The sequence below is a fragment of the Anas acuta genome, chromosome 1, assembly GCF_963932015.1.
Source record: "Anas acuta chromosome 1, bAnaAcu1.1, whole genome shotgun sequence".
NCBI classification, from domain to species: domain Eukaryota; kingdom Metazoa; phylum Chordata; class Aves; order Anseriformes; family Anatidae; genus Anas; species Anas acuta.
The window spans coordinates 119,463-146,502 of record NC_088979.1 but is presented as its reverse complement, the minus strand read 5'-3'; the positions used below and the strand labels follow the sequence as shown (position 1 = coordinate 146,502).

Here is a 27,040-nt window from a genome sequence, read left to right as displayed (position 1 = left end):
CCTGGGCCAGGCCCACAGTTTGTGATCAGGCTCTCAATGTCCTCTGCTGCACTAAAGCCTAAAATTGCTGCACCTCCTGTGCTGGCTTGACAAATTGCAGAGGCTAGGAGGCAGGCAGCTGTGGCTGGACAGCAGGGCTCCTTGTGCTGTCTGCCCCAAGGGCACAGAGTGGCCTCTGTGCAGCCCCCATGCCCCAGGTAGCCCCAGCTCTGCCACCCAAGCTGCTGCCCAGGGCCAAGTGCAGGGTGCAGGTCCCCCTGTCTGCCCCCAACCCCCAGCATGTTGCCAGCAGCTGAGCCATGTGCTGAGCCCCTGAGTGCCACAGGTCTGTCCTCCACCCACTGGCCATGCCAGCAACCACAAGGCCGTAAGTGCCAGCACAGCACAAGCCCAGAGCAGCAGTGACAATGTCTAGCTCTGTACAAACAAGTGTGGTTTATTAAGGCATTTCTTTGAGAAGTTGGCACTTGGGTCCAGGCTGTGCTGGAGCGGCCCAGTGTGCAGGCCGACGAGCAGCGCCCAATACATGCAGCTCAGCGAGACACGATACAAAAGGTACAAACAAAGTAGAAAACAGGAATCGTAGTACAATGTGTAAAAATAAATAACTGGAGGCTTGGCTCCTGGCTGGGCTCAGCAGCACGTGGCTGTATCCCCCCAAACAAAAGAGGGGCCGTGTGTCTGACCCTCTAACATGGCGTGCAGGGGGTGACCCGTCTACACCCCACATCCTGAACGTGCAGAGGGGAGCAGGGCTGCTTGGCCATCCTAGCCCCATGCAAGGCTCACAGCACACGTGGCTCCTTGGGGGTGCCTCTTCAGGCTTTCCACGTGCCACGTGAGGCAAGAACTGTCCTCCTCTCCCAGAGCCATCCTGTCTCCCTCATGAGCCCAAGGCATGGCCCTGGTGCCACCACTGCTGCTGCAGATCCCAGCCCTGTTGTTGTCCAGGGCAGCTCCTGGGGCTGCCAGCACTGAGCACGCACTTGCATGGGCAGCACAGTGCCGGGTGTGGGGCACCCATTGCATGGGCTGGGACCCATGGCATGTGGGGGAGGTTGGAGCTGAGACACTGGCGGACATGTGGCTGCAGTCACAGGAGGTTCTGAGTGGGAAAGGGGCAGTGGGCAAAAATGGTTGTTTGTGGCTGCTGTGATAAAACATTTGGGGCTGGGATGACAGGTGAGGATGCAGCTATGGTGCTGACAGGCTTTGGACTGAGACTACAGAGCGGGTGTAGGAGAAGTGTGATAGGAAGGGAATTCCCAAATACAATGAACAGCCCCAGACCCCCTTCTCAGACGTCTGGGTGTCCTCCCAGGCTGACTGTGTAGCTGGGGCTGCCATGGTGCCCCGAATGTCCTGCTCCCAAGCCTCACCCTGCATCCTGTACCACGTGTGTGTAGGTCACAGTGATCCTGAGCACCCAGGGCCATAGTGGCCGGCACAAGGACTGCACTCCCAAGGTGCGGGGCCATGCAATGCCCTGTGGGCTGTGGGTGAGCACTGGGGCAGGGGCTGGCCCTGGCATGAGCTGATGCCAGCTGCAAGCAGTGCTGGTGTGCGGATGGGGACCAGCCCCAAGGAAATGTGGCTCTCCCCCATGATCACAACACAACATGAAGGATTGGTGCAGAGCAGCCCCTGCACAGAGGGCTGGGGATTCTGGCAACCACCCACATTCTGGAGGTGTTCCTGGTGGCCCAGACTGTCCTGGTGAGCAGGTTGCACTGCAGGGCCCTGGGGGAGGCCTGCCACCCCGTATCCCATACTGTGGCTGCAAGACAACGTGCTGTTTGCCACCAAGCCAGCCTCAGGCCATGTGTTTTTTCAGGGTACCCCCCACCCCTGCTTCCTTGCAGCTGCATGCTGCCCACCAGGCCTGGGGCAGACAGAGCGAGAGGTGGTCACTGACTTGAGTCCCTGAGCGGCCACATCGGTGCCTTTCCTGGGGGGCTTGGCATCCTGGGGCCAGCTGATGCTCTTGCCGGCCCTGCCACAGCCTGCCCAGTGTCTGTGCCTGATGCTCCAGCCAGCCCACAGCTCAGAGAGGCAGTTGGGCCTGGGAGCAGCCTCTCTGTGCTGTGTAGGGCACCCAGTCTCCCAGCCAGCCCCTGAGGAGCAGTGTTCTCCAGCAATTCTGGGAGGGAGAGCCCTTACAAGAGGCAAATGCAGTGGGGGCAGGCGGAAGGGCTTGAGGGACCTGAAAGGATCCCCTTTTCCCCCCCATCAGCCATGGATAGGCAAGCAGACAGTGGTTGATGCCTTCTCCCCCTACAGCTTGGCCTGGGATGTGTTTCCCCATATTATCAGCAAGCAAGTTCAGCCATCCCCATTCCCACAGGCAGCATGGGCAGACCAGCAGGCAGCTGGGGCTGTGCTGTCCGAGCAGTGCATCCCTGTCCAGGGAGCATTCCTCCCCAGCCCCACAAGCTCCCACAGAGATGGGGCCAGCAGGGATGGGCCAGCTTCCTACTGCACCCAGAGTGCTGCATGGCTTGGGCAAGCAGCCAGGCAAGAACAGGGTCTGCAGTCTGCAATGCCCTGGCCCAGCAGGGCAGGGAGCACCCATCTGCTCCCGGCCCCTCTCAGAGCACAGAGTACCACAAAGCACCAGCGTGCCAGGCGCCGATCTGAGACACCATGAGCAGTACAAGAAACCATGCCCTGGGGTGCTGGTACTAGGATCAGCAGTCCATAGGGCATCAAAACTAGCACTGAATCTGCCAGACCACAGGGAGTCACAGGAGCCGGCAGTCCCAAAAGACATGGGAACCTGCAGCTCATGGGGGCTCCAGGCCAGGCAAGGTGCTGGGAGAGCAGGATCAGCACCCATGCAGAGTGGCCCTGGGCTTGGCCCTGCTCCTGGCCCCATGGCTGCAGGGTGGGGTGGCGGAGTCCACGGGCCCAGGTCTAAATCCTGAGCTCGGCCTCCTCAGGGGGCTCCAGTGAGTGCTCGGCACTGATGGCAGAGGCTGAGGGCCCCTGTGAGATGCCAAAGGGCGAGACCACGGGGGAGCGGGCAGCCAGTGGGGACAGCGAGGGGGAGAAGCTGGGCGACATGGCAGAGGACGAGATGGAGCCCTCGTGGCTGATGGGTGAGCGGCGCAGGGAGGATGGGTGTGGGAAGGTCCTGCCTGCTGGTGGCTTGGGGGGCACAGACTTGGCACCTGGGTGGGCTACTGAGGTGATGAGGGGTGGGGGATCAATGCGGGGCTTGGGCTCTGCCTTGGGCTTGGTTGGAAAGGGCTTGCGCAGGGAGCTCTCATCCTTAAGGCGTGCGATCTCTGTGAAGACGCTGGCCAATGGCTGGAACTGGGGGCACCAGTTCAGCAGGTAATCCCAGTTGTAGCTGCCTCGGAGCTCCTCATCGCTGGCCACGATGGCAGTGAGCGAGCCCTCCACAGAGGGCTTGCCATCCTCTGGGAAGGCATAGTCCTGGGGCTGGGAGGACACACTGAGGCCGCAGCGCACACCGAGGAAGGCGCTGCCTCCCCCATCCTCACGGTACAGCTGCGGGGGTGGTCCCGGCAGCAGCAGCCCGGAGCCCTTCTTGCTCTTGAACCACTGGGTGCTCTCCAGGGCGGCTGGCTCACAGGAGATGTCGGAGAGCTGGTCGGCATCTTGCTGGATGCCAGAGTCAGGGCCACGGGCAGAGATATGCTCCTGCATAGAGGCTGTGATGCTGGCCACACGCGGGTACTCGTTGATCATCCGAATCTCATCATCTTCAGCAGCCTCAGCAGAACCTCTCCCACTGGAGTGCGAGGGGTCTAGTGAGCCACCTCGTGTGTAGGGCCCTGCTGGCTCACCCCCATACCCTGGCAGGGCCTGATGGTAAATGTGCTCACCCCCAGGAAGTGCTGGTTCCTCACGGCCCAGCTTCTGCAGGGAGCCGCTCTGCACGCGGGCCAGTGGCCTGTCCCCCTCTGGCTTCTCGTGGCCCCGGCGGTGATGGGAGCGGACCAGTGCCAGCACGATGGCCACAGCAGCCAGCACCACCACAACCCCCAGGGAGGCAGCCACAGCCACCAGCAGCAGGTTGAGGTCCGGAGCCAGGCCGAAGGACGTGTGTGTGATGTCAATGGTGACCTGTGCAGAAGCTGAGCGGGAGGCGGGCAGGGGGCTGCGTGCCTGCACCTCCACACTCATCTCACGTGGCTCCCTCTTGGCGCGCCCAGCCCCAGCCTGGGGCTGGCTGTCCATGCGCAGGTAGATGGTGCCCGTGGTTTGGTTGATGGCAAAGTACGGTGATGGCTTTGTGAGGGAGTACAGCACAACTCCATCAGCCCCCTCATCCTCGTCTGTTGCCAGCACTCGCCCAATGCTCTGCCCTTTGCGGGCACCCTCAGGGACCTCAAAGCTGAAGGAAGGGCTCAGGAAGATGGGATCATATTCATCCTCCCCAGTCACCAGTACCCGCACAGTCACCGTGGCAGAAGCGTTGCCAGCATCGGTGGCCCTGACTAGGAGTTGGAAGGCTTTAGCTCGTTCGTAGTCAAAGGTAAGACGTGAGCGCAGCTCCCCAGAGCTGCTGTTGATGGCGAAGGCATCCCGGCCCTCTGCCACACCAGGCTCCCCAACTGGCTGCTCCAGCACTGCATACCGAAGCTCCCCAAAGACACCAGTGTCTGCATCGATGGCACGCAGGGTGGTGACCAATGTGCCAGGAGGCAGGTTCTCCCGCATGCTGGCACTCAGCATCTCCACTGGGAAGTATGGTTTGTTGTCATTGACATCCTTCACCTCAATGGCTACAGGTACCAGTGCAAAGTGGCCGCCTGGCTCATCTGTAGCCTGCACCACGAGGGCATGCAGTGACTGGGCCTCACGGTCAAGAGGCTGTGCCAGGCACAGGGCCCCTGTACTCTCATGAAGCTGGAAGAGCCCATGCTGGTCACCTGAACTGATGGTATAGTGAACGTGGCCGTGGGGCCCCGAGTCAGCATCATGGGCCATCACCCGCAGCAGCTCTGTGCCAGGGGGCACATTCTCACTCACTGCTGTGCGGTACTCAGCTCGGGCAAACACGGGTGGGTTGTCGTTGACATCCTGCACAGTGATGAGCACAGGCACTGTAGCACTGCGTTGTGGCAGGCCCCGGTCCGAGGCTGCCACAGTGAGGTTGTAGACTGGGATGGCTTCAAAGTCCAAGGGCTCCACAAGCACCAAGGCACCCTGCGTGCGGAGGTGTCCTCCTGCCCAGGCCACACGGCTCTCCACCTGGAAGGCATTGCCACCATTGCCACTGACAATGGTGTAGTCAAAGCCAGCGTTCTCCCGTGAGAGATCGGCATCACCTGCCTCCAGTGTCAGCACAGTGGTTCCCGGGCGCAAGTCCTCAGGGACACTGGCATTGTAGCACGGCACCTGGAAACTGGGGCTGTGGTCATTCACGTCGAGCACCTGCAGCTGCACAGTGGCCCAAGATGAAAGGCTGGGAGAACCATGGTCACGGGCCTCCACCACCAGGTCCAGGGTAGGCTGACTGGCATCAAATTCCACTCGCCGAATGGTGAACAGGGTCCCTGTGAGGGCACAAAGCCAGAGTCAGCATGGGGAGCCAGCAGGGAGGTGGGCATGGTGTTCTGGGATGCTGTGGTGTGCCTTGATGGCTGCCACCACTATGTCTGCCTCTCTGACTACCCCAGCCGTAATGAGGGGCCAGCATGGGGCCCCTCCCTCTGCATGCACTGTTGGATCAATCTACAGCATGAACCCTATGTAGCAGTTAGCCCCACACACCATTGCTGGGGTCGATGGCGATGTCAGGGCTGGGCACAGCCAGGTGGAAGGTGACATCCCCGTTGCTGCCAGAGTCTGGGTCAGTGGCACTCACAGTGAGAAGGATGCTGCCTGCAGGTGTGTGCTCTGGCAACGTCACCTGGAAAAGAAGAAAGCCCCAGTCAAAATCATGTCCCTCTGTGGGCATCTGTTCCTGCTTGACTGGATCTGGCCAGCAAAGCTGGGAGAAGGTCTGGGCTGGCCAGGGCAGCCATGGCCAAAGTAGCTCACTTCCTCACTGACCAGGGCCTTCCCACCTCTGTACCAGGGCCACAGTTGGCACACTTGAGGTCACCTGTCCCACATGCATGACATCTAGCATTGTAAGTGTGACTTCTGAGAAACTTCAGCATCCAGTTATTGATCCTTTTCTCTACCATCCTCTGCTATGCTGAAAAACTTATTAGATGATATTATTTTTTATATTTATTTTTGTCTATAAAAGGTATTTTACTCAACTCAAAACACCTCTCATCCTCTTGTGCCAAACAACATGTACAAACAGGCAGTCTTCCACTGGTCTGCTCTCCCAACCTTCAAGCATTTCTGTGTCTTCCCAACTTCTTGCATCTCTGCTCCAGAGATACATCACATGGTACTGGTCAGCTTTTGTCCATTTACCTCCCTATGGGGCTTCTGGCCAGGTCTCACCAAAAACACGTCAGCCTGTGACCCATCTCCCACCAATCTTGGCCTTCCTGCTGCTCCTACTTATTCTGGCATGTACCATCTGCATGCAGCTGTGCAGGCCTGCAGCTGCTGATCCCAGTGCCGTGTGCCTGGTTTCAGCTTCCTGTTCACACTGCAGTGACAGCAGGAGGGGTGTCAGGATGTGGATAGAGGCTCAGGAGGAGAAGGGCCGGGATGGGCTCAGACCCATCCTTGAGGGGATCTCTGTGCCTCCTAAGGCCAGGTGAGCCAGGCGGTGTGCAGGAGCAGCACAGGGGCTTATGCAGGGGAGCCAGCATGTGTGTGTTCAGGTGCGTGTGTGTACAGTACCTGGTAGAAGCCCTGGCTGAAAGACGGTGCGTTGTCATTCACATCCTCCACGACAACGGTGAGGTTGGCCTCGGTCTCATGGCGGGTGTCAGAGGCACGCAGGGTAAGGGTGTAGTGGCTGCGTTGCTCGTAGTCCAGTGGCCCCGTAAGGGCAATGCGTCCCCCATACCGCAGCACACTGAATGTGCCCAGAGCATCACCATCCAGCACGAGGGTGTAGGAGAGTGTAGGGCCCGAGTCCACATCATTCCCTGTCAGCTGTGCTATCTGGGTGCCTAGCAGTGTGTCTGAGGAGAGGCAAGGCATGAGCAAGCAGCCCCATCTCCTCAGAAGAGAACCCAGCTCACGTGGGGGAACCAGCCTGAGCACTGGGGATAAGGGAGATGTCCTAGTGGTCAAGGAGCAGGTCTTGGGAACCAGGCAGGAGGACTGGGCAGGCATACCAAGCGCAGAGAGCCAGCAGGCCACTCGTGCAGCCAGAGCCCCCATGAAGTGGGCAGAGACCAAGGAGAAGTTGGGGGTTCAGCTGTTTCCATCAGGACACAGCTGCTGCATCACAGCCAGCCATACAACCCCCAGCTCCAGGCCATCACAAACAGGGCAGTGCCGAAGGGCTTGGGGGAGCTCAGCCAGCGGGTCAGCACAAGCCATCCCTCATCAAGGGAATGAGCAAGCCTCTCTGGGGCCTCTCCCCCACCCACAGGTGTTTATCATGCCTCAGCTCCTGCCACTGGTGACGCGCTGACCTATGGGGCTGAGCTGCACTTACTTTCTGGGACCCGCACCTCCCAAGGAAATGGGATGGTGGGGCTATTGTCATTGATGTCCATCACCACAACGGTCAGTGTTGCAGAGCCCACAAGAGGAGGTGTCCCTCTGTCCATTGCTGTTACCACCAAACTGTGGAAAAGCACAAGGGCACGGCACAAGGTTCACAAATGTGGCCATATGTGTGAGGGCCAGTACGTGCATGCATAGCATCTGGAACATGGGGCAAGGCGGCACTGCACATGTGTGCAGGGTTGGAGTGTGTACACATGGTAGTAGAACTACGCACAGCATCTGGAGTATATGGGGCAATGGATATGTGCAGAGCATCTGGAGTACATGTGGGTCAGTGGATGTGGGCCCATACGGAATATGGGGCAGCAGATGGATGTACATTTGGGGTTTGTGTTTGGAGGGCAGTGGATTTGTGCCCAGCACTTGGAACATATGAGCAGGCAGGGATGTGGGCACAAGAGTCTGGAGCATGCACAGCCCTGTCATGTGCACATGCATAGTTGGGGGCTTTTGCAAGGGGGTTACAGTGGATGCATCCATACCATTTTTCATGTATTATATTTTTGCATAGCATAGCCTGTGCAAGGGGCAGGAATCTGGAATGTTGGTGAGAAAAGATGTGGGCAGAGTGTGTTGAGGCATGCAAGGAGACAGGTGACAGCATTTGGAGCATATTTGGGAGCTGGGGAATACATGGAGCCTCTGTTTGCATGGAGCAGTGATGTGTATGTGAATGGAACGAATCCCCTAGGCCTCCACGTGCCTTGGAAGAGTGAAGAGAGATTTGAAACATACATATGACAGCAGGAACATAGCCTTGGTGAGTTGGACAAAGTTGTTCCTTGTTCCTTGTATCTGAACCATGCATGTGTAAAATGGTAGGGGGAGGTTTAAATTCATGGTTTGTAGAGTTTGTCATCACCTTACATGGTTGTGGTTAGGCTGACTGTGGGATGTCAAGAATGTGCACATGCGGTGAGGGACCTAGAGGACTTGGGCTGAATGCAGAGGGACTTGCAAGAGGGCTGAGATAGCTTCTGGAGGGCATGTGGCAGAGCAGGAGGGTGCAATGTGCAGGAGTGGGAAGGGACTGAACAGATACGGTCTGGATTAAGCAGGCAGGAAAGAGAATGGATGCAGCTACTGAAGAGTCCACTGCCCCCTTCACAGCCTTTTCAGATTTGTGAAATCCAGGCTGAACAGAGCGCAGGCTCATCTCATGACTATCTGCCATGCCCTCAGTGCCATTTGCTACACATGCTACTATTAAGTCTGAGTTCCTGCTGTTGTTTGGCAATGGCTTTGGGTGGCACCAAGTAACAGACTATCCTCTGCAGCCTTGGGGATGCTGCTCCTATGTCCCTCCCATACCTACGGTACAAGTTGGTCTGGCCCTACTCACCGGGTCTGTGACCAGATCTCCCTGTCCAGGATGGCAGCAGTAGTGATAGTGCCGCTCTGAGGATCGATGTGGTACAAGCCTGTCATTGGCAGGGACTGGTTAATAGCATAAGTCACCTGCCCATTCACTCCTTGATCCAGATCATCTGCCAGGACCTGCAAAGCCACAAGAGAGATTCAGCAGTGCAGTTGTGGAGCCCTACAAACTACAGACCTCCAAGGCCAGACCTACAGATTTATAGGTGCCAGCCATGGGCCTATGGCACAGCCCCCCACCTCCTCACCCTGGCAGGGGCAGCCAGGGGCTCAGATGTCCCTGTTTGTGCCCCCAGTGCTACCTGGATGACTGGGGAGTCATAGCCCTGTGATTCCCAGATGAATGCCACATAGTTCTGCAGCTGGAAGCGTGGCAAATTGTCATTCACATCTTGCAGGTTAAGGTTTATGGCCATAAAGCTGAAGGAAGCTGCTGTCTCTGCCTGGACCACAAGGCGCAACCGGGGGCTGGCCTCGAAATCCAGGCTGCTGGAGTCCTGAACTGAGATGGCACCTGGGGAAACAGCAGGGTCAGGGGGAGAGCGGGTGAGTGAGGCACCAGCACACCCAGTCCCCATCTTCTCTTTTGTTCCCTTACACTCAATCGATCCCTCCGCCCATCCATCCACTCTCAAATAGAGAGAAATAGTATACTGAGCTCTTCTGAGCCCTCTCCAAATCTAAAGCCTTCTCATCAGCCCTGGTGAACTGCCCTGGTGATAAATCCTGAACACTGCCCTCTGCTAACTTCTGAACTGGGCCTGCACATTTTTTGGGGAAAGATCCAGTTAGCAGGGACCAAAATTGTGCTAAGAGCTGCATTTGCAACCTCTGGACAATGATGGGATAGTGTCTATGTCCAAATCCTAACACCATTAAATTTACTGGTAGATATGTAGACTGTGTTCCTGTGCCTTTGGAGGGCTCTGAGACTTGTTGAGCTGAGCAGGCACTGGCAGAGCACAAGTGACCTTCCCTTGCTGCTTCCCCAAGTGGTCCTGCTGCTGTACCTGAATTGGGCTGGATAAGGAAAGCATTCTTTTCGTTGCCACTGATGATGCTGTACGTGATGCGCCCAGAAGAGCCCCCTGTGTGCACAGCTTGGATGCTAGTGACAGCAGTACCTGTAAGGGAGGGAACAATGTTGAAGGGGCAGCAGAGTCTCAGGGCAGGTGCCAGAGGTCAGGGGCACATGCTGTACTAGAGGAACATGGCCCCGCCTGAGGATACTGTTGCCAAAGGAGGTGAGAGTCAGGACTTCTAGGGCCTGTCTGCAGCCTTTCTATGGTCCCACTGAACCCTGCAGACCTTCCAGGAGCATCTGTGCACCTGTGACCCACAAGATTACCACCCTCAATACCCTGGGCACCAATTAGGCCCTACTGTCCCCTGGATATACACTAAGCATGATGACTTCCAAAAATCCTGCAGTGCTCCCCAGTCTAAATATCCCTCTTCCTCCCCATCTTCTCCCATTTCATCCCAGTCTGTGCTGGGCACTCTGCTCAGCTGATACCTGGGGCAGCATTTTCTGGCAGGGCCACTTCACTGGTGCTCCGGGGAAAGCGCAGCCCTCGGTAGGGCTCTTCCTGCAAATGGATCACCACCACGCCAGTAGAGGAAAGCGCTGGTTGCCCCAAATCTGTGGCCAGGATGAAGAGAGTCCGCTGGCGCTGGCTGAGTGAGCCCAGGGGCTGCAGCAGCTGGATATCCCCTGTGTAGGAGTTGATTGCGAATGCAGAGTTGGGGGTGGCAAGGCGATACAGGATGGAGGCGTTGGCACCTGCATCCCTGTCCTCTGCCCTCATGGTGGCCACAACCTGCTTGAGTGATGTGTGGCGAGACAAGTTGACAGTCAGCGGGCTGTGCAGGAAGGCAGGAGCATGGTCATTGACATCCCGCACTGTGACAGTGACCCGCACAGCTGCACTCTTGGGTTCCCATGGTGCTGAGTCCACAGCCTTGGCAAGGAAGCTGTAACTGGCGTGGCGCTCCCGGTCCAGTGCCTGGGCACTTCTGATGCGCCCGCTCTGTGGTTCTACTTGGAACATGCCCAGTGACTCATTGCCCAGATAGTAGGTAACCTGCCCATTGGTGCCCTCATCAGGGTCCTCAGCTTCCAGCTGCAGAACCAGGGCACCAACAGGCAAGTCCTCTGGCACCTCCACCACATAACTGGCCTGAGCAAAAACAGGTGCATTGTCATTTAGGTCCAACACCCGCACGTTGACTGACATGGTGGCACTGCGTGGAGGGGTGCCATGGTCTTGCACCACCACTGTGAGGGTGTAGAAAGCAACTTGCTCCCTGTCAAGAGCACGTGCAGTGGAGAGGACACCTGAGACAGGGTCTAGGGTGAAATCTTGCCCAGGGTCTCCATCTGGAAAAGAAGACAGGGAACAGCAAGACAGCGTTACTGTAACCTGAGGTTGGCACAAGGAGGGACCTAACCTATGCTGCGTGGAGGGACAGCATGAAGTCCATCCCAGTGTGGCCTGCCAGAGAGGGTAGAGTGAACTGTTCTTTGTAAGTCCCTAGTGGGACTTAAGTGGGACTGAACCTCCTTGGTCCAGCTCTGTGTGTGTATGTGTAAGAACTGGATCCACCAGCTCACAGAGCAGTGCTGTTGCCACAGATAATGCCTGGTGTAACAACAAAGACATCTCACTTAACAAGCTGTAAATTCAACAGGCCAGAGCAGGTGAGAGAGGTGTGGAACTAATTTGAGCCTGAGGAACCAGAGAGAGCCTGGGGAATGAGGCAATGTGGCCTGTGCACATTTACCGGGGGCAGTGCAACTAGGGGGTTGAGAAGAAGGAGTAGCAACATATGGTCTGGAGCAGGAGAGAGCTGATGTGGAACGGGAATTGCCACAGGTGATGCTTCCAAGAGCTCCTAGCAAGCCTGGGTGAACAGCTGCTACCAATCACCAAGCATGAAACTACAGAGCTCTCTCTGTCCCTATGCTCCTCACCTGCCACACGGTACTCCAAGCGCCCATTCTCGCCTCCATCAGGATCGGTGGCCCGCAGCGTGTAGAGTGCTACGCAGCTTTGGTTCTCAGGGACCTCCACAGACCAGGATTCACTCTCTAGGTGTGGTGTGTGGTCATTCTCATCCCCTACTGTTATCCGCACAGTTGCCTTGGAGAGGTTGGGGGGCAGGCCACCATCCCGTGCATAGACTGCAGGAACACAGCAAGAGTGCTGCAGAGTACCCTGCTAACTGGGAGCTACTACCAAGGCTGTCACATGCAAGTCACAGACAATTACAGGGGAGCCAGGCATGGGATCACTGGCATTCCTACATGCTCAAACCACCCAACAACCCTGCATGCTCTGCAATCCCTCATCACTTCCCATGGCCTGCCCGCCTCGCAACACCACCCTTCCCCAGCAGTGAGGAGCACTCATCTGTCTTCTCTGTGCTCCCTATAACCCACCCTGCCATGTCTGCTGCTCCCTCTCATGCACTAGCACAGCCATACCCATCAGCACATGCTGCTCCTGCTCCTCACGGTCCAGGGCATGTGTAGTGACAATAAGCCCCGTCTGTGGGTGGATGGAGAATGGTCCCCCAGAGAGACCCCCATAGGTCACCTGCCCATTGGCACCTGCAGGGAGGAGTACATTTGAGGGCAGCCCAGCAGAAATGCCAAGAACCTCTCACTTGGCTCCCAGCCCCGCACCTCCTTCCTCCCAGCCTTCCCATCCAGGGGGCAGACAGACTGTGGAGGAGGATGCTCTCACTGCCTGCCAAGTAAAGGTGTGGGCAGAGATGTGTGGTGGAGGGAGGTCCCAGACCAGCCCAGCTTGTGGAAGGGAAAATGGGATAAGGAACCTCCAAGGAACAAAGCCCATTGACTTGGGAAGTAAAGGGAATCAATCTCTGTTCTCATTCTCAGATTTTCCCAGGGTCCATGCCATCCCTCTTTACCAGGCCAGGTGATGGTTCCTCCCTCCATGGACACCCAGGCTCTCCAAACCAGGTGGGAGGGAGCAGAGTGCACCTCGTCATGCAAGTTGCATCCCAAGAAGGGCTCCTGACCAAACTGGGCAGCTCACTCTTGCCCTGCATCCTCACCCAGGTCCCGGTCTGTGGCCAGCACCTGCAGTACAGGGCTGCCAGCTGGCAGGTTCTCCATGATGTGTGCTTCGTACTCAGGCTTCTCAAAACTGGGAGCCTCATCGTTGACATCCAGAACCAGCACAGAGAGTAGCTGTGTGGCTGAGCGGCGTGGGAAGCCATGGTCTGTGGCCACCACAGTCAGGTTGTGCTGCACCACCTCCTCCCGGTTCAGTGCCCGCACAACGGAGAGCGCACCTGCAGACAGGGGAAGAGGGATGATCTGGGACTGCATGCCATCAGGGCCAACCACTCCCTGGACAGAGGTGTCACAAGGCTGCAGGCACTGGGGTGAGCCAGGGTCTTGAGAGACAGCAGGGTCACGCCAGCCAGGTGCTATGCTTGGGGCTGTCCACACCCTGTAATTCCTTCTTACCTCCAGGTGATCTGTACTCCCCAGCCCACACTCTCCTTCTGTGCACCATGCTACATCCCCACATGTGCCTGCACCCCCCTCAGCCCCCACATTCCCAGTGTTTCTGCTGCCCACCCTGCATCCTCCCAGGCCCTCACCAGTGCTGGGGTTAAGGTGGAAGCGGCCATCACTGTTGCCTGCTCGTAACGAGTAGCTCACTCGCCCATTCTCTCCCAAATCGTTGTCCTGGGCCACCACGTGCAGAGCCACGAACCCAGTTGGCTGATCCTCCATGACGCTGACAGCAGCAGGTGACAGAAACACGGGCGCATTGTCATTCTCGTCAGTCACAAACACACGGGCCGTCACAGCTGCCGAGCGGCGCTGACTGACATTGCGTGCCTGGTCTGTGGCCTCCACCACCAAGAGGAAGGAGGCAGCAGCCTCCCGGTCAAGGCCCTGGCGAAGGGTCAGCAGTCCCGATCGGCTGTCAAGTTGGAATGGGGCCCCAGGGGGCTCCTGGCGCAGCAGGGCATAGCGCACCTGGCTGTTGGGGCCCACGCCATCCCCATCCAGCGCCTGGAAGGTGAAGATGGACGAACCAGCCTGCACGTTCTCGGGCACCACAATGGTGATGGGGTCTTCAGGGAAGGTGGGTGCCTGGTCATTGCAGTCCTGCACATGGATCTGTACCAGCACCAGTCGGCTGGAAGGATAGCCATGCTGTGTGTCCTCAGCACTCACCTGAAGCATGTGCCGTGCCCCGGCTTCATAATCCAGCTCCTGGGCAGCGTAGATCTCCCCTGTCACACTGTCAACAACAAAGGTGCCATCCCCACCACCTCCTACCACTGTGTAGGTCAGCTGTCCTCGTGCAGGGGCATCTGGGGGTGCCACTGAGCCGATCACAGACCCTGGCTTGACCCCCTCGAGAGGGTGCAGTGTCAGCACGGTGGCATCGGGCCGTGGCAGCACACGGGAGGATGGCAGCACCTGAGAGGAGAGGCAGTAGTCAGGGGTGCATACCAGGATCTTACATGTTGGGGAGGCAGGGTGGGGAGGGGGGCTCTTGGGGAGCCAGTGGACATGGGGCTTGAGGAGTGCAGGTGTATGAAGGCAAGGTCACAGGTCTTGTGGCCTAACAGATGAGTAACAACTTGAAAAACATGCTGAGAAGGAGCACAGGTTTGACAGGATGAAAGACAAGCTTCACTGGAGGAACTAGAGTAGGTAAGGACAGACAGAGCTGCTGAATGAGCAGAGAAGGCTCAGGTATATCAATGTATATAAATATCCGAAGAGAGGGTGTATGGAAGATGGAGCCAGGCTCTTTTCTGTGGCACCCAGTGATGAGAGAGGAGGCACTGGGCACAAGGCTGTGAATGTTGTCTACCCTCCAGTTGGAGGCTGGTCACAAGTTGCATCCCTCTTGGCTCAGTATTAGGGCCAGTTCTTTTTAATAACTTTATCAATGGTCTGGACAAGGGGAGTAAGTGTACCTTCAGTAAGTTTGCAGGTGACACAGAGTTGGGCAGGAGTGTTGATCTGCTCATGGGCAGGAAAGCTTTACAGCAAGATCTGGATAGTCTGGATTGATGAGGCGAAGACAACTGTATGAAGTTCAACAAGGTTAAGTGCTGGGTCCTACCACCCTATGGGTCACAAAAAAACATGCAATGCTACAGGCTTGAGGAAGGCTGGAGAAAAGCTGCCTGTCAGAAAGGAACCTGGGGGTATTGGTTGACAGCAGGCCCAACATGAGTCAGCAGTGTGCTCAGGTGGCCAAGAAGGCCAATGACATCCTGGCTTGTATCAGAAATAATGTGGCCAGCAGGACTAGTGAAGTGATTGTCCCTCTGTATTCAGCTCTGGTGAGGCCACATTGAGTTCAGTTTGGGGCCCGTCACTACAAGAAAGACATTAGGGTGCTGGAGCATGTCCAAAGAAAGGCAACGAAGGTAGCGAAGGATCTAGAGAACAAATCTTATGAGGAATGGCTGAGGGAACTGGGGTTATTTAGCCTAGAGAAAAGGAGGCTCAGAGGAAACCTTACCGCTCTCAACAACTACCCCAAAGGAGGTTGTAGTGTGGGGGGTCAATCTCTTCCCCCAAGTAACAAGCAACAGGAAATAGGAAATGACCTCAAGTTGCACCAGTGTAGGTTTAGATTAGATAATAATACTAGATTAATACTAATACTAGAGTAATTAAATTATTTAAATTAATTAATTAAATTACTAGATTAATACTAATACTAGACTTTTTAAAGAAAAAAATCTTCACTGAAAAGGTGGTTAGACAATGGAAGAGGCTGCCAAGGGAGGTGGTGGAGTCTCCATCCATGGAGATCTTCTAAAGCCAACTGGATGTGGTTGTTGGCAAGTGGCTCTGGGTGGCCCTGCTGGAGCAGGCGGGGGTTGGACCAGATAACTCCAGCCTCAGCCACGCTGTGATTCTGTGACTGGGTTAGACACTGTAATAGAAACAGATGCCACCAGAAACAATTCTGCAAAACATAATCAAGAGTGGGCAAGAAGAGAAGTAACGCTCATTCAGATGAGAGGTGCAGAGAAGAAAGACAACCTAGTGTGATCTGAAGATAAATAAATACTATTACTGCTTTTATTAAAGATTGTGAAGTTAATTCAGGGATGATGTACACTTGTGGATGGGAGTGAGAGAAAGTGTGTCATCTGAAGGGAAAACATGTTGAAGAACTCAGTGCGCTCCTGTCAAGGAGTTGGGGAAAAATAAAGTCCAGCAAAACTGTCAACTCAGAGGAGTATCAGAACTAGTGACTGCCAAGCAAATAGCTACATTATGGGCATGCAAACTAGCACTTCAGGGACAAAAAGCGTGTCAGCCTGGTCTCAGCACTTTGAAGGCCAAGGAACTTGAAAAACAAGAACAGTTAGACATGGCATAAAAAGGAAATAGTTTTAAAATGTATTGCAGAATGGCTAAAGGCAGATGTGCCAGGCTAACACAGTACTTCTCAAACACAAAGGAAACACAGTAGATCTAATTTAATATAATAATAAAAGAAAGCTGTGTACGTTAAAGGTTTGCTGACAGAGTTAGAGGGCACTGCCAGTACAGAGAAAGAACAGAACATCAAACGAAGAGAGTCAAGTGACCATGGGAACTGCAACAATGGGGACAGGATGTGAAATGGTGTACTGTGAAAGTGCATTGACTGGGGGGGGAAACAGAGTCTCTGCTGTAAAATTAAATTCATTACTAACAACAGAGAAAGGACTCAGCTATCTGAGCCAACACGCCAGACGGTGAGTGCAAAAGCTATGCATACATGAAGAAATTCCTGTACATCAGGAGAAATGTTTTCAGTAGATGCTGGGAAGAATTAATGCCTCTGGGCAGGGGACTTCTAAGGTTGTCTCTGCAACAACATGTGTAGGACTGGGATGGCTGTCCCAGTCTGCAGAAGAAAAATGTTTACTACTAATGCTGATGCTGACCACTTTACGAATGAGAGCATTTATGAATGAGTGGCAGCTAGTCTCTTCCCATCCCATGTTCTCCACCACAATGGTGGGGCTGGAGCAACAGTTGAGCAAGGGCAGAGGGTGCCCTGGGATGAAGGTGGTGGAGGGCAAGAAGGATATGGAGGAAGGCTGCCAAGTAGCAGAATGGTGTCCTCCAAGAGATGAGCAAGGGGTGGATGGTACAGGGACGAGAGCAGCTGGGGTGTTGGATACCTGAATGCGGATGATGGCCGAGGTACTGCGGGGCACCGTGCCCCGGTCACTGGCTGTCACAGTGAAGATATACTCAGCACGGTCAGACCGGCGTAGCACTGTGGCAGTCCGCAGCTCTCCAGTGGCCACATGCAGTGTGAAGCGCTCTGCCCAGGCTCCTGCAGAGAGAAGGTGAAATGCTGCAGGGAGAGGCAGAGGAGGGAGGGGCAGAGAACATGCTGGGATGGAGGAAGGACTGTGGCCTGACAGGTCTGGGGCAGTGGTCACCCATCTGCCCACAAGGGTCATGGCTGCACGACAGAGAACAGTGTCAGGTAGCCAGGTCAGCAGCTCCTACCTATTAGTGAGTAGGTGATGGTCCCATTCTCACCCTCGTCAGGGTCCTTGGCCTGGAGGGAGGCAACAAGAAGTCCCGACGGCTTCTCTTCCAACACCTGCAGCACAGCCCAGAGAGCAGCTGAGTGTCACAGAGCCATTCCGACCAACCCCAAGCACAGCATCTGTGTCTTCCTACACCCATCCTGCACCTTGCCCAGGGCACAGCCCCCCATCCAAGACCTGAGTCTGCACAACATGGGGAAGTTTGCAGCCAAGCAGACAGACGGAGGTCCTGCCCTGCCATCCCCCTGTGCCGCCCAGCTTAATGCAGCTCAGCAGCCTTGGCACATGTTGCAGCAGTGAGCTGCAGGGTGATGGAGGGACACCACCAAAGTTACACCCAAGGCCTCTGCAGCAAAGAAAACCCCCTCTACGCCCATTTGACCCCTTTGGAGGGGAATAGAAATGTTCGAGCTCTAACTAGTGCAGAGGCCACTCACACTGGCAATGGAAAGGGTCCCCTCAATTCCCACCAGCCAGCCCAGGGCAGTTCATGATCAATGGAAATGCATCAGGCAGTTCTTCCTGCATCCAAACACTCCAACTCCTAGGGCTTTTCCCTTCTCTCCTTTTCTTCTAGTTAGCACTACTGACTGGCTGTCTGCAGGCACTTAAGACTACCATTCTGTGCCAGTGCATCACAGTACCTATATGGCATGAATTATGCACATCCTCAGCTAACACTACACTCTGCTTCCTGACAGAGGCCACACGTAACGGCATTGCATGGAAACTCATAGAATCATAGAATCATAGAATATCCCAAGTTGGAAGGGACCTGTAAGGATCATCAAGTCCAACTCCTGGCACCATGCAGGTCTAACCCCCAAAAATTCAGACCATATGACTAAGAGCACAGGCTCCTTTAGTGGATACTCACTCCTTTCGTGGATAGTTATGGAAATAGACACATCCCCATTACTGTCCCTCACCATCCATCAGTGTTAGGGGTACCCTCAGCAAACAACCCACACCTGCTGGCAGACCTGTCTCTCCTCCAGTGGTGACTATTTGCACCCATAAACACCTCAACAGTAGAGCAGGCAGCCCACTTAGCACAGATTCTGTGATCTCTTTCTCACCAATATGATGCTGTCACAGACCAAATTCACATCCTACAGCACAAATCATCCTCACAGACCCAGCTGTGCTCTCTGATCTCTGTGTGGTACCGCTTCAATGCATGCATACACAGGACAAACGCAATCCAAGAAAGAGTCCAAGGAAAGAGTCTGCAAGCTTTTGAGAGAAGGCAAGTGTTAATGTTGTTGCACAAGCTGCTGGCACCACGCTGGTGGCGCTCACAGAAGGAGAGCGGGGGCGGAGGGGGACAACAACCAGAGGAGCTGGACTTGTTTAGCTGGGCCAAACAGTGATGTGACTGCACTCTGTAAACATAGAGGAAAGGGGAGGGAAATTCCAAGGAGAGAGAGAAGCTATTTAAGCAAAAACACAATATTGGCACAAGAACAAATGAGTATAAAGTGGTCAGAAATTAGTTTAGGCTGGAAATTAAGAGATGGTTTCTAACTACCAGATCAAGGAATCTGGAACAGCATTTTACAGCAGTGGTGGAGGCAAAGGACCTTCTAAATATAGCTCAGCTGTTTATGAAAAGGACTATCTATGTGGACACCTCTGAGCAGGGCCATGCTTAGGAGGCCCCTTCCAAGCCCTTCTCTGTAACAAGTTGGGACAGGGCTTGCCCCCATACTGTTCATAATCACCTTCGAAGATACAAGGGGCTCCAACTTCATGCACATGGTCACACTGCCCTTCCACCAGAAATCAAACTCCACTTGAGGAAAGCAGTGACTCAGTGGGTGAGTTAAAAAAGCAGCATCCACACAGGCTCCATTACAAATGACATTTCAGGAGCACAAACAGAGAAATAAATAGCAATAGAAGTAGTTCTGCCTCTGAAAAAACCTCCACCTTAGTAAAATTACCACCAGGCAGGCTTGTCCAGGTCAGATGTCCACCCTCCAAGACGGCTGTTGCAAATACCAACCTGGTCCAAAGAGAACTGTCTCAGCGAGAGGCACAACTCAAACAGTGGCTGGCAGTGCATAGAGAAGATGCAAGAAGTAGGGTACGTATGGAATAATTCTCCTGTGAAACCTTCCCAGCTTCCAACAGTCTGTGTCTAAGTCACTTCCTCAGCCACAGATCATATTTTTGTTCAACAGCCTTTGCTGGATTTTTTTCTTTCCATGAATTCATCTACTTTTGAACCCATGCAACTTTTGGCAATGATTTCACATTTTAATTATGTTCTGCATGAAAAAGTACTGCCTTTGTTTATTTTAAACCTGCTGCCCGGTCATTTCCTGAAGCTGCCTAGTTTTTGTATTGTGAAAAGTGCAACCTCTAATTTCCCCATGACTCGCTCTGTGCCACTCAATGCACACCTCTGTCATATTCCTGCAGTATCTGTCATGCCAAAGAATGTTCAAGTATTTTCTCTCTGAATGGAAGCCATTATCTACTAGAGATCACATTAACACTCTTTTCTGAGCCTTTTACAGCACTACTGCTTATTCAATGGGATGACTATAATACACGTAACTGCTTGAGAGAGTCCAGCACAGAGCCACAAGGATGATTAAGGGAGTGGAGCATCTTCCTTACGAGGAAAGTCTGGGGGAGCTGGGTCTCTTTAGCTTGGAGAAGAGGACACAGGAGTGACCTTATTAACATTTATAAATATGTAAAGGGTGAGTGTCAAGAGGATGGAGCCAGGCTCTTCTTGGTGACACCCGATGACAGGACAAGGGGCAATGGGTGTAAGCTGGAACATAGGAGGTGCCGCTTAAATGTGAGACAAAAATTTTTCACGGTGAGGGTGACAGAACACTGGAACAGGCTGCCCAAGGGGCTTGTGAAGTCTTCTTCTCTGGAGACATTCAAAACCTGCCCGGACTTGTTCCTGTGTGACATGATTTAGGTGTTCCTGTTCCAACAGGGGGACTGGACTAGATGATCTTTCAAGGTCCCTTCCAATCCCTAATGTTCTGTGATTCAGTGATTCTGTGAAGGCACAATAGAATGTACACAGAATTGAGATGAGTTTTTCTCTCAGTCTCTGTTCCTTTTCTAATAAAATACAGCATTTGATTCGCCTTTTTGACTGCTGCTGAGTCCTGAGCCGATATTTTCACAAAGCATTTACAGCGATACTTCGATCTTCTTCCTAGACTTCAGTTGCCTTTTCAGAGCCCATCACTATGTAAGTGAAATTCATATTGCTTTTTGCCATGTATATTAGCACTTTCTACTTAGCAACAATGAATGCCATCTCCCATCTTTCCTCTCATTGCATTTACCTGCCCTCAGAACTCCAAGACTGACACCTCAGCCTTGCTGTGTCTCCTCAAGGATGCACATGCTTTTGTGGTACCTTCGCAAGAGAAGAGACCTGAGCTCCAGCAGAACACTCCCATTGTTTCATGGCCCAGACGATGGAATCCACTGCAGCACACTTGTGCTGCTGGTGTCCCCACACATAAGCAAGGACATTTAGCAGACTGCAGAGAGTGCTAGCAATGCCATTCTGCAGAGCCTGTTCTATTACACCCAGCAGTGTAATGGCCAGCTAGCCCTGGCCTGCAGGAGTGACCCAAAGGCCAGTGCTCAGAGAGAGCATGAGACTAACTTTGCCTTCCCTTCCTCCACCAAGCCCTGAGAGATGCTATCATACAGTCCATGCCTTCCCAGACAGATCTGCAAGCTGTGTCAGATGGACAGGCACGAGAAAGTCTGGGCAAGGGGAGCTGTGGATGGAGCAGGAAGGGAAGCAGTAACCATCAGGGCAGGCCTGACCAGAGCTGTAGCACCTCAGGCCATGTCAATGGCCTCCCAGCTGCAGCAGCGACCTGCCAGCACAGCCTGGCCCTGGCAGGACCTGCAACACAGGAAAGGCTCCCATCACCAGGATGTTTAAAACCCAGTGGGACACAAGTGGCTTTGAGCAGGCTGCCTGAAGTGCTGTAAGGATGCAGTGCAAGTGCATCCTTTCAGTTGTAGGTGCTCCCCATTCCATACAGAATGAGGACAGGGTCTACATCGCCCACCCTGCCCTCCATCACTGCTGGTGTCCTGGCCACAGAAGCTGCTCCAGAGGGGCCACAGCAGAGCAGGGCTGGGAGATGAGGTCTGGTCCTTACCACTTTTCTTCAGCAGCACAGACATAGCTCAGTCCACAGCACACTGGGAGCATGGGTGACCACAGCCACCAGGCCATACTGAGAGGGAAAGCTGGGTTGGAGCCCGTCACAGATTCTCAACAACCTGGGCAGTGCTTTCTTGACCTCCCAGAAACCTCAGTGGCTATGCTGAAAGTCCTGAGACCCAGAAGATAAATGCACCCCATGCCTGCCTGCTTGTGAGCGTTTTACTCCTGGGTCTGCTGGCTCAGGTTTGGGGCTCCCCTTCACCTTTCCTCCTTGCAAGCAGCTGTGAGCCAAGACCTTCTGCCTGCTGCTCAGTCCTATTGGCACCAGAGCCCTTTGCAGTCCCCACTCTGTGTACAAGGAGGCCTCTATTTCCCAAGGGCATGCCCATCTTAGCACATCTCCCTCAGATTTGCCAGACTGCCCTGGCTGCTGCATGGGTGCAACCTGTGACTGCTCTCCCACCCTGAGACTCTGCTGTGTGCCCTTCCCCTACCTGCCCCCAAGCCCAGAGGCTACCATGCTGCTGCCCCACTAGGACCTGAGCCTGCTGCACCTACCTGCACAGGCAGTTCCTGACCACTGGCCACATGAAGGAAAGCAGGAGTGTTGTCATTTTCATCCAGGACAGTGACATAGATGGTTCCTGTGGCACTGCGGGGTGGTGCTCCTCCATCCTGCACAATCACCAACAGTTGGTAGCTGGACTGCTGCTCGCGGTCTAGGCTGTGCTTGGTGCTGAGCTCCCCTGTGAGGGAGAAATCCTCTTTAGAGAAGGGCCTGTGCTCAAGTGTGTTGCTGGGGAGCCCAGCACTGCAGGGGTAGGAAGATGACTAATTTGTCGTGATACTGGCCTGGCCTGCATCACTTTTGACCTGCCCTGGGTATTTTCCCCAGCCAGCCCCAGCCCAAGAAACCAGGGGGACTCTCACCTGTCTGTGTGTGGATAAGGAAGTTGGGCTCATGCTGAAGCAGACGGTAGGTGAGACGGCTATTCTGTCCAGCATCCCGGTCACTTGCCATCACCCTTCCCACACTGCTACCAGGAGCCTGATTCTCAGGAACAGTGAAGAAGTAACGCTCCTCACTCAGCCGAGGGCTGTTGTCATTCTCATCAGTGATGCTGATTCGTACAGTGCTGGTGCCTGTTTTCCGGGCTTCCCCCCCTGTGGCACTGCCTCCTGCCGATGCCAGCACTGTGAGCACATACAGGTCCCGTGTCTCCCGGTCCAGGGCACTTTTGACATACAGCCAACCACTCTCAGGCATGATGCCAAAGCTGGCAGCATCCCCATCTGCACGCAAGTGGTAGGTAAGGGTCATGGCTTCTGCATCGCGTGCCAGGGCCCGCACCTGCAGGAAGCGAGTGGAGACAGGCACACCTTCCCGCACCTCCACACGATAGGTGAGTGTGTCAAAGATGGGTCCATTGTCATGCTCAGCTTGCACATGCACCAGGAGTGTGAAGGTGGAGCTGAGCTGGGGAACTCCACTGTCTCGGGCCACAATGGCCAGCCTGTACGCTGCGCTGGCTTCATACTGCAGTGCCCCGACCAGTCGCACTGCCCCTGTTGAGCGCTCAACACTGAAGGTGCCATCACCTCCTGACACCAGCTCAAAGTTCACCTGACCATTGGCACCACTGTCACGGTCCTCAGCCTGCAAAGTGTACACTGTAGTCCCAGGCTCTGTGGCTTCTGGCAGCAGAATGGAGTCAGAGCTGGCTGGGAACACTGGTGCATTGTCATTCACATCTGACACAGAGATTTTCACACGGGTGTTGCTATAGGCAGGGGGTGAACCACTTCGGGCCTGGACATCTAGAATGAGGACTGCCTGAGACTCATGATCAAGAGGCAGGCTGGTGCGGAGCTGCCCAGATCCAGAGTCAATGGAAAAATAGCCATGAGGATCCCCCGAGGAGATGGAATAAAAGATGTCATCGGCATGACCTGCAGATAGGGAAATGAAGACAGGAGGAATGATTTGTGTACCTGGCCCACCTCCTCAGCCTGCTACAGACAGCAGCAGGGCTGGACATTGCTGTTTAGGGCAGACTCTGGTCTGGAGATATAGAGCAGCACTGTGCATGTTTGTGTGCATGGTGTGTGTGTACACAAAGCATGTTTGACAGCAAGTACTGGAACAGAATGACAATCTTGGGGTGCACATTCAGATGTGCATGCCTTTGAGCATGCATGGAGCTCCCAGAATGGGGTTGCTCTCTGAGGAAGTGTGATACCAGACTTTCAAAACAATGCAGGAACAGCGGAAAGTGACTGCATATAAAAGTGCCAGGCCCATACCTGGAGGATTCTGGGCACGGACAGCCCCCACGTTGGTGCCCTGCAAAATGTCCTCAGGCACTGTGAAGAAGTACTGGGCTTGCTCAAAGATGGGGGGCGAGACTGTGCCCTCTACGATGCTGATGTTCACTCGGGCATTTGGCTGTGCCTGTAGGCCTCCTCCATCTTGTGCAGAGATCACCAGCTGCACCAGGGTGTTGGCTTTACCACTCAGGGACCATGAGAGGGAGATGACACCTAGGGAATAAAGACGTTCAGAGGGCACTAAGCCTGCACCCCTACATCACGTGGCACCAGAGCAACAGGACAAACTATAAGCTTGAAATTTGTAGAATCATAGAACGGTGCTTGGGTTGGAAGGGACCTTAAAGATCATATAGTCCCAACACCCATGCCATGGGCAGGGATGCCACCAGCTAGATCAGATTGATCTGGAAATGAGAAACCTAAAAGGGTAGCAAACAGTGTGTGCCTCAAGGCAACTTGCCATGGAAGAATTGGAGTAAATAGGAACCCTGATGGGAAAAGCTCCCCAAATTCTCTCTTCTCAGCCTCAAGTCTAGTCCTGAGCTAAGCAGCAATGAAGGCTGTGACAAGTAAGACAGAGAGCAGGTCTTGGGAGAGGGGAAGGAGGGAACAGAACTTCTGATGCGGGGGCACAGGGCAATGGTCAGGGTGCAGCAGTGGCAGGTGGGATCTGGGCTGTGAGTAGGCTCCTGAGGAAATGTAGAACTGCAGAACCTTCCAAGACAAATCCTACAAAGGAGGTGGGCCTGCATTAGGATGGCCAGTAGGCCTGTTCTCATCCCAGCCAAATTTTGGCAACCTGGGGACCAATGTGGGCAGACCCTGATGCCTCTGCCAAGCACAGGACACCATCCTGTCCCACTGAGGGCACTGGCACCATATACCCATGCACGCACCTCCCCAGCAGAAACTGGTCTGACTTTGGTGGCCAAAGAAGGCAAGAGACAAGACAGGCAATGAGAAAGGTTGGACTGTGTGGCTAATAGCGTTATGAGGGAAGAGAGTAAATTGATCAGGAGAGAGGAGGCAACTGGGCAGGGACAAGAAACTAAGCAGGATAAAGCTTGATGAGACAAAACAAGCAGCATGCAGGAGGAAAGGTGCACTGAGTTCGGGATGACAATGAAAATGAGGAAGAAAAAGGGGACAAATAAAGAAGAGAGCAGGGAGCAGAACCAAGGAGTCAGAGATTGAGTCTCAGAATGGGCAGCTGGGAGATCAAGACACTGGGACAAGGAAGAAATATCCAGGAGAGGAACAGACATATTCTGGTGGCAGCCTGAATTGCTGAGTTGGCCAAACAGAAACATTCAGAATGACTTTCACATCTTCCCACATCCCACTGCTCTGGCTGATGCTTCCTCTGGCTGGCCCTGAGCTCTCTTACCTGTGTCCTTGTTGATAGAGAAGAGAGGGGGTGAGTTCCCCAAGACAATGCGGTAGGTCACTTTTCCATGCAGACCTTCATCCTTGTCATGGGCAGTAACACGCAGCACAGCTGTACCCGGCATGCTCTGTGTGCTAATGCTGGCAGCATACTCTAGTGGGTAGAACACTGGCCGATTGTCGTTTATGTCCTCCAGGAAAACCTTCACATACACCATGGAGTTCAAGCCACCCTGTGGAAAAAAAACAGATCAGAGATGGGGCAAACAGCAGGGGCGAGGACAATTGTATCCCCTGCACAGTGCTGCGACAGCAGCATTGCATCCCCATTGGCATCTGCAGCACTCACCCCATCAACAGCAGTGATGGTGAAATCATAGGCAGACGTGCCCTCATCACGGTCCAGAGGCTGCACCGTACACAGTTGCCCCGTGTTCTTGTCGATGCTGAACTGTGTGGGGACCACACTGCCGATGCCAGAACCAACAGAGTAGGAAAGGGAGCCAAAGAGGCCGCTGTCAGCATCGGTGGCTGTCACCTGGATAGGAGAAGGCACTACTTAAGCAGGGCAGCACTATTGAGACCACCAGCCTAAGCAGACAGACCCAGCCCACCACTTTCATAACCCGTTACTGTCCTCTACTCCACAGCCCACAATTACTGCACAGCCCTCAAAGGTGGCCACAGCAAAGCATTCTGACTGTTAATGACTCACTCCTGACATCCTTGTCCCAGACAAGATGACTTCCTCTGCAGCATTCTCTGAAGGAGGACAGGTCCTGCAGGGTCACACATATTCAGGTGGTGCCCTAGGCAGTGGCAGGCAGAAGCAGGCACCCCAGGGTCAGCCTACACTGGCACTTCCCAGGAGGGGACACAGGGCTGGGGAGCACTGCATTGCAGACTCGCAAGAGCTGCACCATGCTTGCTGTCTACAGCGCTGCCATGGGTGCCTGCATGCCAGAGGTGGCTTGTTCCAGGTAAAACCTTTCTTGCAACCCTGGGGCAACATCCACTGCCCAGGTCTACAGACTTCCCTTAGCAAAGAAAAAGGCTGTACAGGGGGAGGATGGGGGTGCAAAAAGGTGCAGAGATGCCAAAGATCTAGCAGACAAGCATCCCTCCCGCACCCAGCTTGATTGGCCATCCAGAGACAACCCACACTCAAGCAGCAGCTGGCCTTGGCCCTCTGCTCTTTCTCTTCTGCAAGGACACTTAAGACAAGCTGAGAAGCAAACCAGACCCTCCTTACCCATGTCCCAGGCTCTGTCCCACTGTCAGAGCTCTGTGCCTGGCAGCCCTGGGCTTTGAGAAGAATGCCTGGGGGTGGCATTGCCCTCTGACAGCTGGACCTACCAGACCCCGTGGCACAGGCTTTACATTAGCATCTACAGACACAGCAGGAAGATTAAAACTGCTCCCTGTCTGCAAGGTCCTGCTCCACCTCTGTCTCTTTGCAGCTCAGCTCAGTAGAAAACAGCTTCTTCCCCCTGACCGCAGCATCACTGCCCACGGCTCTTTCACCAGCTGGGAGCTCGGTGTGGAGAACAAAGCTGGAGGACGGAGCCA

General features: G+C 54.5%; 1 protein-coding gene across 5 annotated transcripts in view; it reads right to left on the bottom strand.

Annotated features, from left to right (window-relative positions):
* Window positions 1–416: 416 nt before the first annotated feature.
* DCHS1 (dachsous cadherin-related 1) overlaps window positions 417–27,040 on the bottom strand; it is a 78,710-nt gene continuing 52,086 nt past the window's right edge. For all 5 annotated transcript variants that reach the window (XM_068670432.1, XM_068670525.1, XM_068670380.1 and 2 more), the window contains 19 exons: window positions 25,821–26,009; window positions 25,473–25,704; window positions 24,059–24,295; window positions 22,685–23,704; window positions 22,313–22,500; window positions 17,540–17,636; window positions 17,203–17,360; window positions 13,642–14,476; window positions 13,087–13,326; window positions 12,491–12,616; window positions 11,978–12,187; window positions 10,520–11,383; window positions 10,014–10,127; window positions 9,306–9,517; window positions 8,969–9,123; window positions 7,553–7,683; window positions 6,784–7,070; window positions 5,746–5,884; window positions 417–5,528 (listed from right to left, as the gene is read on the bottom strand). In XM_068670432.1, the coding sequence (XP_068526533.1) occupies window positions 2,914–5,528; window positions 5,746–5,884; window positions 6,784–7,070; window positions 7,553–7,683; window positions 8,969–9,123; window positions 9,306–9,517; window positions 10,014–10,127; window positions 10,520–11,383; window positions 11,978–12,187; window positions 12,491–12,616; window positions 13,087–13,326; window positions 13,642–14,476; window positions 17,203–17,360; window positions 17,540–17,636; window positions 22,313–22,500; window positions 22,685–23,704; window positions 24,059–24,295; window positions 25,473–25,704; window positions 25,821–26,009 (8,049 nt within the window). In that variant the 3' untranslated portion in view covers window positions 417–2,913. The remainder of the gene's footprint in view (window positions 5,529–5,745; window positions 5,885–6,783; window positions 7,071–7,552; window positions 7,684–8,968; window positions 9,124–9,305; window positions 9,518–10,013; window positions 10,128–10,519; window positions 11,384–11,977; window positions 12,188–12,490; window positions 12,617–13,086; window positions 13,327–13,641; window positions 14,477–17,202; window positions 17,361–17,539; window positions 17,637–22,312; window positions 22,501–22,684; window positions 23,705–24,058; window positions 24,296–25,472; window positions 25,705–25,820; window positions 26,010–27,040) is intronic.